General features: G+C 45.3%; 1 protein-coding gene and 1 long non-coding RNA gene across 2 annotated transcripts in view; one reads left to right on the top strand and one right to left on the bottom strand.

Annotated features, from left to right (window-relative positions):
* The window catches only part of CEP250 (centrosomal protein 250), a 51,872-nt gene that overhangs the window by 22,165 nt on the left and 15,815 nt on the right, over positions 1-13,892 (bottom strand). Inside the window, exons 10-18 of the mRNA XM_047068198.1 lie at positions 13,280-13,441; positions 12,329-12,507; positions 11,651-11,833; positions 9,754-9,898; positions 8,782-8,928; positions 7,840-8,070; positions 6,361-6,554; positions 6,011-6,138; positions 5,614-5,783 (exon numbers count right to left, since the gene is read on the bottom strand). Of these exons, the coding sequence (XP_046924154.1) occupies positions 5,614-5,783; positions 6,011-6,138; positions 6,361-6,554; positions 7,840-8,070; positions 8,782-8,928; positions 9,754-9,898; positions 11,651-11,833; positions 12,329-12,507; positions 13,280-13,441 (1,539 nt within the window). The remainder of the gene's footprint in view (positions 1-5,613; positions 5,784-6,010; positions 6,139-6,360; positions 6,555-7,839; positions 8,071-8,781; positions 8,929-9,753; positions 9,899-11,650; positions 11,834-12,328; positions 12,508-13,279; positions 13,442-13,892) is intronic.
* LOC124503272 (uncharacterized) lies at positions 6,044-11,800 on the top strand. The gene is made up of 3 exons (XR_006960142.1): positions 6,044-6,548; positions 7,903-7,944; positions 11,673-11,800. It is a non-coding gene; the product is annotated as an uncharacterized LOC124503272 (long non-coding RNA).

A 13,892-nucleotide genomic window follows, 5' to 3' on the forward strand; every position in this document is an offset into this window, starting at 1 on the left:
ACACACTTACATATTAACTTGTTTAATACTTGTCTTGTCCTTTGAGGTTTTAAGCTCCATAAGGAGAACCACGTCTACTTTGCTCTCCACTGTCTCCTCAACACTCCCCACACAGTAAACACTCAACATTGCACGAATGAATCACATTTCAGCTGCTGGACTGTTAAGATGCCTAAGAATAGCAATCCATAATGCCACAGTTATCAAACGGCTATGAACATCAAATCATTCCCCCTGATTTAAAAAGCCAGCTGTGAAAATATGAGAAAGATGAATTTTAATAGTAATAAGTGTTTAAAAAAAAAAACTGGCCTATTCACTCAATTTGATTAGAAGTGTGTTATAGCTACCAAAAGAGCCAATTCCATGATGTCCAGGAAGTAACAGGCTAGGGTTGCCAGTTAGGTTGTGGATCAGAATATTCTGCACATTGGGTCATGAGTAACGTGTAACATGTCTAGAGGAAAGCAAGCATGTTGGTGAGATATTTCAAGCAAACCTAAGATGTGATTTGTTTCATGTAATAGATTTTGGCTTGACATAAGGAATAATTTTTCAATAACTAGATCTACCTAGAAATGAATGGGCAGCCATTGGTGGAATACAACAGAAGCTAAGTGACCATATGAAAGGGATACTGCAGGAATGACCACAGCATAAATGGTTAAGAGATGGTTAATTCCTGTTCTACTGCTTATTAGCCATGTGACCTTGAGTGATTTCTCTACATCTTAATTTCCTCACTAGCTAGTAGTAGGTAGGCTATCTGAAATAATGTAAATAGCATTTAGCAAGGCATGTGGCATGGGGAAGTGGTTGATGAGTGTCCACTATCACTACAATTAAAGGGGGTACATGCACTAGGTGAAAGTATGAAGACTAGAGCCTCTAAGAGTTTTTCCAATTGTTAGGATTCCAGGAGAAGGCAGTCATAGTTAAAACTAACAGACTCTCAGGGGTGCCTGGCTGGCTCAGTTGGTAGAGCATGTGACTCTTGATCTCGGGGTTGTGAGTTCAACCCCCCACATTAGGTGTAGAGCTTACAATCAATCAATCAATCAATCAATCAATCAAACTAACAGACCCCAAGAGTTATGAGAGTAGTCAACCTTTTCAATCAGTAGGGAGATCATAAAGTCAGATGATCAGAATTCAGGGGCATTGTCTGAATGCGAGGAAAGGAAAAAATGGAACACGCTCTCCCATGACTCAGGTATGGCCATGAGATGGTCAATCCTTCCAGAGAAGCCTAGATTATGTCAGGTGGTTACTCATTATTTTGGAACTTTATTGCATCTTTCACTTGGAGGATTTTCCCTGGGTGATATGCCTAATTCTTGCTGGGGAAAGTGCCTTCTGGACACTGTTCAACAAATAATTAAATTACTTACTTTAGGCATATAATTTCAAAACAAGCAAACTTCTAGCTACCATCTTGCCAACAAGTCTGCCTTGTAATAACAGTCAAATCACAAATACACACAAGGCACAAATCAACTTCTATTTTCAGAGACCTGAAAAACAAGATTTCTGAGCCTTCCAGCTGTAAAATGGCAAAAAATACTGATAAAATATTAAATATATGTTGTGGGTTTTTTTTCAATGTTTATTTATTTATTTTGAGAGAGATAGAGACAGTGCAAACAGGGAAAGGGCAGAGAGAGAGGGACAGAGAATCCCAAGCAGGCCTTGGCCATCAGCACAGAATCCAGTGCAGGGCTTGATCTCAGGAACCATGGCATCATGACCTGAGTTGAAACTAAGAGTCAGACACTTAACTGACTGAGTCATCCAGACGCCCAGTGTACGTTTTAATGTATAAGTGAGCCAGCAGGAAAATAATGAAAATTTCACAGGAGTCAAAATCAAAGCAAGACTTGTGCTTTGTAAATGGTAAATGAGTACAGACTGGCTTTCCACTGGAGGTATCTGCTAAACCTAATAACTCTGAAATTCATTTTAATGCTACGTGGGAAAAAGAAAACAGAAGACAGGGGTGGGGAGTCCAATAGAAGATTCCCACATAAAACTGGACCTCCAACAGGCTAATCAGGGGTCAATAAACGATGGCACATGAGCAAAATCTGGCCAGCCTCCTGTTGCTGTATGGCCTGTGAACTAACAGTGGTTTTAATACTTTTAATGGTTGAAAAGGAGCAAAAAAAAAAAAAAAAAAAAAAAAGAGAGAGAGAGAGAGATTTTTGTGACATGTGAAAATTATGTGAAATTAAAATTTCAGTGTCCACACTTAAAGTTTTATTTGAACATAGACATGCTCATTTGTTTACATGGTATCTCTGGCTACTTTTGTACTACAATAGCAGAGGTGAATAATTACAACAGAGACCATAAGGTCCACAAAACCTAATATGTGGCCCTTTACAAAAAAACCTTGCCTATCCCTGGGCTATAGTACCCTCAGTAGAAGGATAAACTTGAGAGAAAGAAGAAGGAAAGAGAGAAATGGGGAAGAGAAAGGGACAGAAAGTAGGGGGAGAGAAAACAAAACAAAAAAAATCCCACAGAAGGAAATAGCAAGAACATTTATTTGCTTCAACTTTTACACAGGATTAAAAAAAAAAACTCTCCATTGAGAAGTCAACCACAACCTGGTCTTCATGTGGGCATAGGGCTTGAATGTGACCCCAAATATTTTCAACATAAATTTTATTTCACTTCATTTTAAAATTTTATTTTGAGATGGTTCTGGGATGATAGAACCTTTAATCCAACACTATTAGTACAAGTGACCTCAGTTAATTTCTACCATATTTCTGTGCCTCAGTTTCCTCATCTATAAAAATGGGGATAACAACAGTGTCCTCCTCTTCTGCTAGGAAATTCCTAACAGAAGCAGAAGCAAATTCTCTGAAGAAAAACTCTTCCGCCTTAGGCCAAAAGGATTCCCACAGAAAATTTTCTAAAGAATGTGAGCTCAGAGTCAAGAATCATAAAACACAGGAGTGAGAACCAATGGAAAAAACATGTAACAGAGTCAGGCTCGAAAAGATTTTATTTTTATTTTATTTTTAATTTTTTTTAATTAATTTATTTTATTTAATTTTGAGAGAGAGAGAGCAAGTGCATGAGCAGGGGAGGAGCAGAGAGAGAGAGAATCCCAAGAAGACTCCGCGCTATCAGTGCAGAACTTGATGTGGAGCTTGATCCCACTAACCATGAAATCATGACCTGAGCTGAAATCAGGAGTTGGGTGCTTAACCGAATGAGTCACTCAGGAGCCCCTGCCCGAAATGACTTTAGTTATTGGTGTTATTAAATAGCATAAAAATATGTTTCATGTGTTTAAAGAATAAAAGAGAGGATGAAAATATAAATTAAGGAAAGAAACTAAAATATGACCAAGAAGATTTGAAAAAAAAAAACTGAATAGAATGTCTAGAAATAAAAAAATTTAGGGGCGCCTGGGTGGCTCAGTCGGTTGAGCGTCCGACTTCAGCCAGGTCACGATCTCGCGGTCCGTGAGTTCGAGCCCCGCGTCAGGCTCTGGGCTGATGGCTCAGAGCCTGGAGCCTGTTTCTGATTCTGTGTCTCCCTCTCTCTCTGCCCCTCCCCCGTTCATGCTCTGTCTCTCTCTGTCCCAAAAATAAATAAACTTTGAAAAAAAAAATTTAATAAGTGAAATATAAAACTTGGTGAATAGACTACATAGCAGATTAGACACAGCTGAAAGGGAGTTAGTGAGTAGAAGACAGATCTGAAAAATCATCTACAATACAGTATAGAAAAAGAAAAATGAATGTAGAAAATGTAATAGTCAAGATACATGGAAAATACAGTAAGAAGGTCTGACAAACAACTAATCAGGGTCTTCTTTTTTTTTTTTATTTTTTTAAAAAATTTTTTTTTTCAACGTTTATTTATTTTTTTGGGACAGAGAGAGACAGAGCATGAACGGGGGAGGGGCAGAGAGAGAGGGAGACACAGAATCGGAAACAGGCTCCAGGCTCCGAGCCATCAGCCCAGAGCCTGATGCGGGGCTCGAACTCCCGGACCGCGAGATCGTGACCTGGCTGAAGTCGGACGCTTAACCGACTGCGCCACCCAGGCGCCCCAATCAGGGTCTTCTTGACACAAACAATAGAATAATGCATATGCTGAGAGAAAATAACTATCATCCTAGAATTTTATACCCAATGAAACTATCTTTCAAGAATAAAAGTAAAATAGAAATATTTTCAGACAATTAATTACCAACAGACCCTCACCAAAGAAATTCTATTTCAAGGAGGAAAATAAATCCAAATAGAATGTCTGATATGCAAGAAGGGATGATGAGTGAAAATCATTTGTAATTTTTTCAGTGTATCTAAACAAATGTTCATGGTTGAAAACTAGTCAAAATAATTTGTGGTGTTAACAAACTAGTTAAAACAAAACACATTGAATAAAACAGTACATAGGTCAGGAGGAGTGAATGCAGGCCTTGTGTCATTCAGGAAAATGGTAAACATACTGATTAACTTATGATTTTATTAAGTATGTATTTTTAAAAATTTTTTAATGTTTTTGTTTTTTAAATTTTTTTTTTCAACGTTTATTTATTTTTTTGGGACAGAGAGAGACAGAGCATGAACGGGGGAGGGGCAGAGAGAGAGGGAGACACAGAATCGGAAACAGGCTCCAGGCTCCGAGCCATCAGCCCAGAGCCTGACGCGGGGCTCGAACTCACGGACCGCGAGATCGTGACCTGGCTGAAGTCAGACGCTTAACCAACTGCGCCACCCAGGCGCCCCTGTTTTTGTTTTTTAATTTATTTTTGACAAAGAGAGAGAGCATGAGCAGGGGAGAGGCAGAGAGAGAGACAGAAACACAGAATCTGAAGCAGGCTCCAGGCTCTGAGCTGTCAGTACAGAGCCCGATGTGGGGCTTGAATTCGTGAACCGCAAGATTATGACCTGAGCCGAAGTCAGCTGCTTAACCCACTGACCCACCCAGGCGCCCCTATTAAGTATGTATTTTTAAATATTAAAGGAAACAACTAAAATTTTTTTAAAAATAGAGAACAGACCACCCAAAGTAGTAGAGAGAGAAAAAGAACCCAGAAAAGAATACAACTTAATCATCCAATTGAACTCCCTGAAAGAAGTTAAGAAAGGTGACCTCCCTGCCCCAAAAGATATAAAAAGCAGGAAAAATAGCATCAGATAGTAGAAATAAATCCAAATATACCTATAGTCACAATAAAAGCAAATAGACTAAGTTATATAATTAAAAGATAAAAGAAATACAGTTCTGAATTAGACAAGAAGGGGTCCAAGGCATTCCTCTGCTCCCTTTACATCCTGGGGCCAGTATAACAATCCTAAATCCCAGGATCCATGTTTAATTCTCTGTACATACTCAAACAACAACAATAATAGTTAACACAAATATAGAGCTTACTACATACATGACAGGAATTGTTCTTAGTGTTTTTCATATATTGCTCAATTACTAGCTAGAAGTTGGATTTTACACCATGGGACCAGGCTAGTCCTGCTCAGGTTTCACTCTTATAAGCAGCAATATCTGTCCCAAGAGTCAACGGGTGGAGCACTCACTGAAGGGAGGCCACATCTGCCTCTCCTGTCCCCAGCCACATCCATGACCTACCCATTTCTCCTGGAGCTGGTTCACCTCCTCCTCATGGGCTGACTTCTGCTGCTGCAGGGCAGTGTGCCCCTCTTGCTCAGCCTGGGCCAGCTGTCTGGCTGCGTTCTCCCGCTCCTGCTCTGCCCGGCTCCGTTCAGTGTCCAGTTCCAGCTTCAGGCACCTCACTTCCCCTAAGATGCCAGGGACAGGTATCTCTCGCTGGGCCTCTGCCCTCTTCCCCTCTCCCTTCTCCCCAGATCTCATAAACAACTTCCGTCCGAGAAGCCCTGAGCCTGGCTGGAGGAGGACCTCTGAGCTTCCCATTTGCTTCCAGGCTTTCAAGATCTCCATGGAATGAAGAGTCCCCATCCCAGTTGCGGGGACTGGGGGGGGGGGGGGAGGAGAGGAGGGGTCTCACCTTGAATTACTTCCTTGGCTCGAGTGACAGTTTGAATCTGGACCTCCAGCTGTCCCTTGGTGACCTCTATCAGAGAATTTTGTTGTTGGGCCTCGAACAGATTGCTCTCCAGTTGCTCCTTGGCTGAGCTGTCAGGTTCAGGAATAAGGAAGAGTTCTTACCCATCCATCCCCTTAACCTTCCTTAAGAGGAGTTGGATTCTAAGTACTGACTACCCAGAGAAATTAGGCGGCAATTACAAATTCATAACTCATTTAGGACCCGTTTACTTTGGGCAGGGAGCTTAGGTTGGCTACTCCTTGCCTTGCAGAACTCTCTCTGTCCTTGGCTGAACTGCGTGTGGGCCCTACCTGAGCCCTAGTAGTTGTTCAGAGAGGTCCTGCCGGTCTCGCTCCACAGCCTGCAGCCGCACCTCTAGGCCTGCTCTCTCCCGTACTAGGGCCTCCTTCTCCTGCACTTCCCGAGCAAGCACTTCGTCCTGTCGCTTCATCTCCTGATGCAGCTGCTCCAGCTGAGCGAAGGCTGCCTCCTGCTGATGGTGAGCCTGAGAGGGAGAAATCCGGGAGATTACAGGGCAGAGGCAGGATCCCCTGGGGCTGCTATCACCAGGTTGGGGCATTGGCCCTTCAGAGACTCTGGACCCAGCTCTGTGAGTCCTGAGCATTGCCCACTCATATAAGTGGCATTTATCTACTTCCCTCATCAACCTGTAGAACTCCCAGCCCAGGAAGCATGTTCTCCTTTGTGCAAGACCCGGGGTTAGGGCTGCAAGAGAACTACCTCTAAGGAGCTTTTAGTCTTTAGAATTAAAACATGTATATCATCAGGAAGAAAGCAATCAGTCTCTGAGAAAGGGATTCTGGGAAGGAAAATTTGTATCATTTTAGGGCAGTGAGAAGTTTGGTAGAGGCAAAAGATGATCTTTGAGCTGTGTCATTGGTTCAGAAAAAATTTACTGAGCCGCTGCTATGTGCTGGACATTGTGCTAAAAGATGGAGGAATAAAAACAACTAAGACACAGCCTTGCCTTCAAGGAGCTTTTGGTCTAATGCTGGAGACTGTAAACAGATAATTATAATACAGTGAGAAGGCTGTGGCGGCTGGAACATGCAGGAGGTACTGTTAGAGCATCCAGGAAAAGGCATCTAATTCAAACTGGAAAGTGTGAAGTAGTAAGGAATCTGAAGGATTCTTATGGGAATTGTTTAAAAAAAAAATCTTTTTTAACGTTTATTTATTATTAAGAGACAAAGAGACACAGAGTGTGAGCAGGGGAGGGGCAGAGAGAGGGAAGACACAGAATCTGAAGTAGGTTCCAGGCTCTGAGCTGTCAGCACAGAGCCTGACACGGGGCTTGAACTCACGAACTGTGAGATCACTATCTGAGCCGAAGTCAGTCGCCTAACCAACTGAGCCACCCAGGCGCCCCTGGGAATTGTTTTAAAAAAAGGGAAGATATGGGGCGCCTGGGTGGCTCAGTCGGTTAAGCGTCCGACTTCGGCTCAGGTCATGATCTCGCAGTCCATGAGTTCGAGCCCCGCATCGGGCTCTGTGCTGACAGCTCAGAGCCTGGAGCATGTTTCAGATTCTGTGTCTCCCTCTCTCTCTCTCACCCTCCCCTGTTCATGCTCTGTCTCTCTCTGTCTCAAAAATAATAAAAATAAAAGGTTAAAAAAAAAAAAAAGGGAAGATGTACCTGAAACCAGTAACACTGGTCACTTTTAGGAAGTAAGACCTTTTCACTTCCTGAATCATTTCTGTTGAGTTTTCATTTTCTACATTGAGTACGTGTGGTATCTTAATGGGATGTATCAGTTTTGTGTTCTCACCTCGCTTAATTTCTCTTGAATTTCTTCTTTCTCTTCCTGGATGCCCCTGAGATCTGCCTGCAGCTCAGCCCCAGTCTCCTCTGCTTTCTGCAGCTGAACCTCCAGGTGAGTGTTCTTCTCCTGCAGGGAGTCCCTACTCCTCTCGGCTTCTGCCAGGCCCAACTGCAAAGTGCTTCTTGCCTGCTCAGCTGCTTCCATTCTGCTGCACATAGATTGGTTCTCCTGTTCCAACTACTGGTCAAAAGGGGAAAGGCATCAAAGACAAATGGTTACAGTTTATAGACCAAGTGCTAAGACGGAAGTCCAAGTAAGACATGAATCTATGACTCATAGGAGAAACACAGGAGGGCTTGTAAGAGAGGGGGACTATGCATTCATTTGGTCTGGTGCCTGTTTTCCAGGTACTAGATGGGTTGATGCTGGGGGTGGAGATTAAAAAGGCAAAACCCTACTCTTAAAGAATTCAGAATAAAGGGAATCTGGAACATTTCTAGGGCTCAAGGGAATAGGAGCAGTGAAGAGACATGTTAACTTTGCAACCTATAAGAAACACACTCTTTGAGATGTAGGCTCTTTAGCAGATCCTTTTCTCGAGATTGCTATTATCTCACACAATGGGATTAAAAACTGAGTCTTCCTTCCAGAGGGCACAGGCCTCCTTCCCAGCCCTGGAGATTTTACCCTCCAGCCCAAAGGTGGTTCTGCTGTAGGTGTGGGAGCAGACTATTTTTAACGGCTAAGCCCAGGCCTTATAGTCTTTGCTGCCCTCTGTTCCGTCAATGTTCCTTTTGCTCATTTTAGGACCACATTTGGGAACTGATCCATCTTGCACTGATCCATTAAGGACTCTTCCCTGTCATGGGCATGAGCTTTACCAGTCACTGGCTTGCCTTCTGTCAGGGCCCAGCCCTTACTCTGTGGATCAGAGAAATCTGTGCTCACCTGGAGAAGCTGCTGGTTCAGTCCAACTTTATCTAAGGCCAAAGCCTCATTTAAGGCACTGAGCTTTGCAGCTGCAGCCCGAAGGTCGGCGACCTCTGCCTTCAGGCTGTTCTCAGAACTAGACAGCTCCGCAACACACCGTTCTGCCTAAAAACAAAGAGAGTTAAAGGGTTTCCGTGTTCACGTTTTCCCACCACGGTGAACAGCTCACATCCCCAACAATTGCTGCCGTCCTTGTACAGAGATCAGTTAACGCTCCAATCCTTCCCTTACATTTGAAACAAGTTTTCCCTTCATTCATTCACTCCTTTGTTCATTCATTGAGAAGTGAGAGAGGAGCTCATACTACAGAGGCACAGACATCAGGATGTAGAAACAACTATTGCTGTGATGACTTCATACACAATGTCAGCACAAAGTGCTCTGGAAACTCAAAAAAAAAAAGGCATTCATTGAGGTTAGGGGAGCCAAAAGTGCTTGGTAGGAGAGCTGACGATTAAGTTGGGTATTGAGAGGTGAGAAGCGGTTTGTGGTGAGAGAGAGAGGAAAGAAGCAGTCCGTGGGAAGTGAAGAGTATGTGGGAAGCAGCAGAGTCATGAAAATGCATGGCGAAACTGAAGCTGTGGCAGGAGTCCAGGTATATGGGGAGTTAGGACAGGTTATAGACAGAGGAGGAAGCCAGAAGGCAAAGGGCTTTGAATGTGGCACCAAGCAGCTGGGAAGCCACTGAATGGTTACAGGAAGGAGACTGATGTAACCAGATTTATACTTTTGAAAAGCATTCTAACTCCAGTGTAGAGTACACTGGGAGGGACAGAACCCAAAAGCAGAGACTAATAAGTGATGCAGGAAATATGAAGGGTCGAGGCTTGAAGGGTGAAGAATGAGGCAGGCCGTATGGCCTTTGCCTAGAAACATAACTTTCCAAGCCACCCACACCACCCAGCAAGTGAGGGGTGGAGGCCCACGCACCCTGGCCAGTGCCGCGGTCACTTCTGTTTGCTCTTGCCTCAGCAGCTCCCTCTCCAGGTGACTGGACTCCAAGGCTTCCCGAAGTGTGATCAGCTCACTGAGTGATTCGGACTGTTTGGCTTCCAGGCCTGCCAGCGTCTCCTGACTACAATGGAAAGAGAGGAGGCTGGGGGCCATCTCAGGGAGTGGTCACACCCCAGAAGGGAACAGGAGTGTAATTACCTTTGCCAAGCAAAAGAATGAAGCTCTCTAAAAACTGATATGACCTCCATGACATATACAGTGAAAAAGGCAAGAAATTGGGAGAAATAAGAATATATACATATATTTGCATAAAGTAGCTGGAAAGATAAAGAGAAAGCAATTAATTATTTTTTTTTTGAGGGGAGAAGGGGCACAGGGGGAGGGAGAGAGAATCTTAAGCAGACACCATGCCCAGCGCAGAGCCTGATGTGGGGCTCTAACCCACAAACCGTGAGATCATGACTTAAGGTGAAATCAAGAGGATGTTTAACCAACTGAGCCACCCAGGCACCCCAAGAGAGCAATCTAAATGGGAAGGAAGGGAAATGGGATGGATGAAGCAGAGAGGTATATCTCTGTGTTTGTCTTTTTAAGTAGCTTTGACTTTCAGATCGTTATAAATATTTTTTTAATTTTTTTAATGTTTATTCATTTTTGAAAGAGAGAGAGAGAGAGAAGAATGAGTGGGGAAGGGCAGAGAGAGAGAGGGAGACACAGAATCCAAAGCAGGCTCCAGGCTCTGAGCTGTCAGCACAGAGCCCGATGCAGAGCTTGAACCCACAGACTGTGAGATCATGACCTGAGCTGAAGTTGGCTGCTCAACCAACTGAGCCACCCAGGCGCCCCCAGATCATTATAAATATTGATAAATGTATTATCGATTCACACTAATTAAATTTAAAAACAAATAATCATCTTTGTGGGTTGTCTTTCCTCCTCCTTGATACAGGAGAGACCATTACTTGCACGAGTCATGACCCTTACAGAAGTCCTTTCATGCCTACTGGCTGCAAGGAGCTAGGGCACAGGAGAGGAGGGGGATACATATGCCAAAAGTGTAACTGTACCTGTACTGTAACTGGCACCAGTTACTGAAGACATACCACATGCCAGGCTCTATGCCAGCATTTTGCAAAACAGCATTCTAATCTCCCTGTGTTCCTTCAAGGTAAATACTATCATCTCCATCTTACAAATAAAGTAATCTGCCCAAGTGGCAGGACCATAATTTAAACCACACTTTTGCCAGCTTGAAAGTCCTTGCTTTCTCTATGACGTTATATAGGGGAATTTACAGATTAGCTGGTCTCTTGACTCTGGAATTCCCTTCCTAGACCAACTCATTTCCCATGACTTCCCAGAATGAAGTCCTACCCCTCATCCAGCCCAGCCCACCTTGAACATCTTTGCTGATCTGTCCCTTTTGCCCCTCTCCCACTCTCCACAATCAAACATGTCAAGGCCCAGCTCAAAGGCCACCATCTCCTCCATGAAACTTTCAATTGTTAACTCTCACTCCCATGCTCCCAGAGGACCCAGCCTGAAGCTCTATCTCATTCATACTTCATCTGGCCTCATGCACAGTTTGCTATTTACTTCTCTGTTTTCCCCCAGTAGACCACACACTGCTTGAGATCAGTGCTTGTGTCTTATTTGCTTCTGTATCCCCCGCAGCCCTTATGGGTGCTCAGAAAAGCCTGGGTGAACTTTCTGTATTCATCTTTCTGCAAAAGAAGGAGCGGGAAGCTAATGTGAGCACACTGCACGCCAGGCTGTGATTCACTCCACTTCCTAAGAGATGGGGGTGGGGTGGAGGAGGGTGTGGAACCGAAGGGAAAATCAAGCCCTAGGAAGGAGGGGACCGGTCACTCACAGGCGCTTCCTTTCACGGACAGCCAGGTGCAGCTCTTCCTGCTGTTCCTCCTTCTCGCCCTGAGCAGAGTCCCCCTGCAGCTGAAGCTCCATGTTGGTCCTTCGCAGTCGCCACGCCTCCTGCTCCAGTACCTCCAGCTGCTGCTGCAGCTCCTCCCTGGTCTTCTGCAGGAGCTCTCGCTCCCTAGAACATGGAGTCCAGAGATGAGCAGAAACCTTGGAACCTCAAATCCTTCCCGGAAGCAGACGTCACAGGGTCAAAGGACAGAGGTGTCTGTTTCCTTTAAAAACCTCATCTTCCAGGGCACCTGGGTGGCTCAGTCGGTTAAGCGTCCAACTTCGGCTCGGGTCATGATATCACGGTTCGTGGGTTCGAGCCGCACGTCAGGCTTTGCACTAATGGCGCAGAGCCTGCTTCGGATTCTTTGTCTCCCTCTCTCTCTGCTCCTCCCTCACTCACATTCTCTCTCTCTCTCTCTCTCAACAATAAATAAATAAACATTAAAAAAAAAACCCTCATCTTTCCTTTTAGGCGGGAAACTGTTGTTTGTTTTTGTCATCACAAAGATCCAAAACTGAGTGAGCAGGAATAAGCAGAACACAAAGCAAGACAGCCCAGAACTGTGTGACCGCAGAGTCACTTCGGGGGGAGGGGCGGGATGAACAGCCCTCTGCTTACTTGCTGAGAGACTCCACCTCTCCCTGGAGGTCCGTGGTCTGCCCTGCCAGAGTGTCACGTTCCCCGGTGAGTTTCTGCAGCCTCTGTCTCAAGGCCTTGACCTCCTCCTCCCACTGATCATGCTGCCTCTGCAAGGAGCTCACAGCTTCCTGACAGCCAGAAAGCTGCTGCCTCAGGTCCTGGGGAGGGAGAGTAACAGAAGTGAGATGGTGAGCAAGAGGAAAGAGCAAAGGAGGGGCGTCAGGGGCCTGAGAGTGGGGCTGGGCGAGGGGGCTGAGGGTGGTACAGGGGTAAGCTAAGAATAGAGATCTGGCTGGTCAAGGGGCGCCTGGGTGGCTCAGTCGGTTGGCTCAGGTCATGATCTCACGGTTCATGAGTTCGAGCCCCGCATCAAGCTTGCTGCTGTCAGTACAGAGTCAGCTTTGGATTTTCTGTCTCCCTCTCTCCGCCCCCCTCTGCTCCTGCTCTCACTCTCAAAAATAAATACACATTTAAAAAAAGAAAAAAGAGATGTGGCCAGTTTTAGCCAGTCGAGAAGACAGAGGATCAAAGATTACTGGGCTTCTGTGGTTCCCAGAGTCTCAGAGTCCATCATCTTCACATGTGAATTGGGGGAGTGGGGGCGGTCATGGAGATAGTTTAGTGTGGCTGGGACCATCAGAGCTGGGGAACACTTACCCACGGTGTCCCAGGGCTCCGGTTGCATACCTTTGTGTAATGCTATACGAAAGTTGCGTGCAAAGTGAAATGCACAGAAAATGGTGCCCGTTACCCACATGTACAACTGGGCAGACACTGAGAGCTTCTAAAGAGCACTTTGGGGGTACTGACCAGACAACTCATGACTAGTCAACATAGTGAAAGGGACAGTCCAGGCCAGGAGGGTGCCTGGGGCACAAATCAGTTTAGACACCCACTCCCGTGGCTGAGGAGGAATGGTGGGGCTCTCACCTGCACAGCCTGGCGTCTTCGAGTCACCACTGAACGCACCAGAGTAAGAGCCTTGCCTGGGTCCTGGGAATCAAACTGGGAGAAGTCGCCACTAGGGTCCAACTCCAAGGAGCTCTCGTGACCACAGCCTGGGGTCATACCGTCCCCTTCTTCCACCATGACCTGAAACCCACCACAGCACAGTCACCACCCTGCCGACCAAGGCCTAGAGTCCACACAGAAGACGTGATACTACAGGCTGGGCCAACCTGATGTTTTCCTTCTCAGCTCCTCTCCCAGGGGGGTGGGAGGAGGGTATCTAAGAGCAAAAAGGATTGATTTCTCCAACTCCTCACCTTTGGTCACCCAAACCTAGGACTAGCAACAAGAGCACTTTCTGAGGTAATAATAAATGAAGAAATGAAGAAAGGGGATACCGACGTAACAAAGACCAGAATCTAGCCACCGGCCTGAGAACTGCAGCTGGCACTAAGAGGGCCTGTTCCAGCAGGCAGTGCTAGCACATGAATGCTTAGCTACCCCTTAGGGTGCCGGTCTTCAAATACATTCAGAGAACTCGTTACCCAAAGTCCCTAAGCCCAAGTACCTCAGAGAGTGAATATCTAAGCATGAC

The sequence above is a fragment of the Lynx rufus genome, unplaced genomic scaffold, assembly GCF_022079265.1.
Source record: "Lynx rufus isolate CCGP_SWC_20201006 ecotype Redwood Valley unplaced genomic scaffold, mLynRuf1.p SCAF_8, whole genome shotgun sequence".
Taxonomy (NCBI): domain Eukaryota; kingdom Metazoa; phylum Chordata; class Mammalia; order Carnivora; family Felidae; genus Lynx; species Lynx rufus.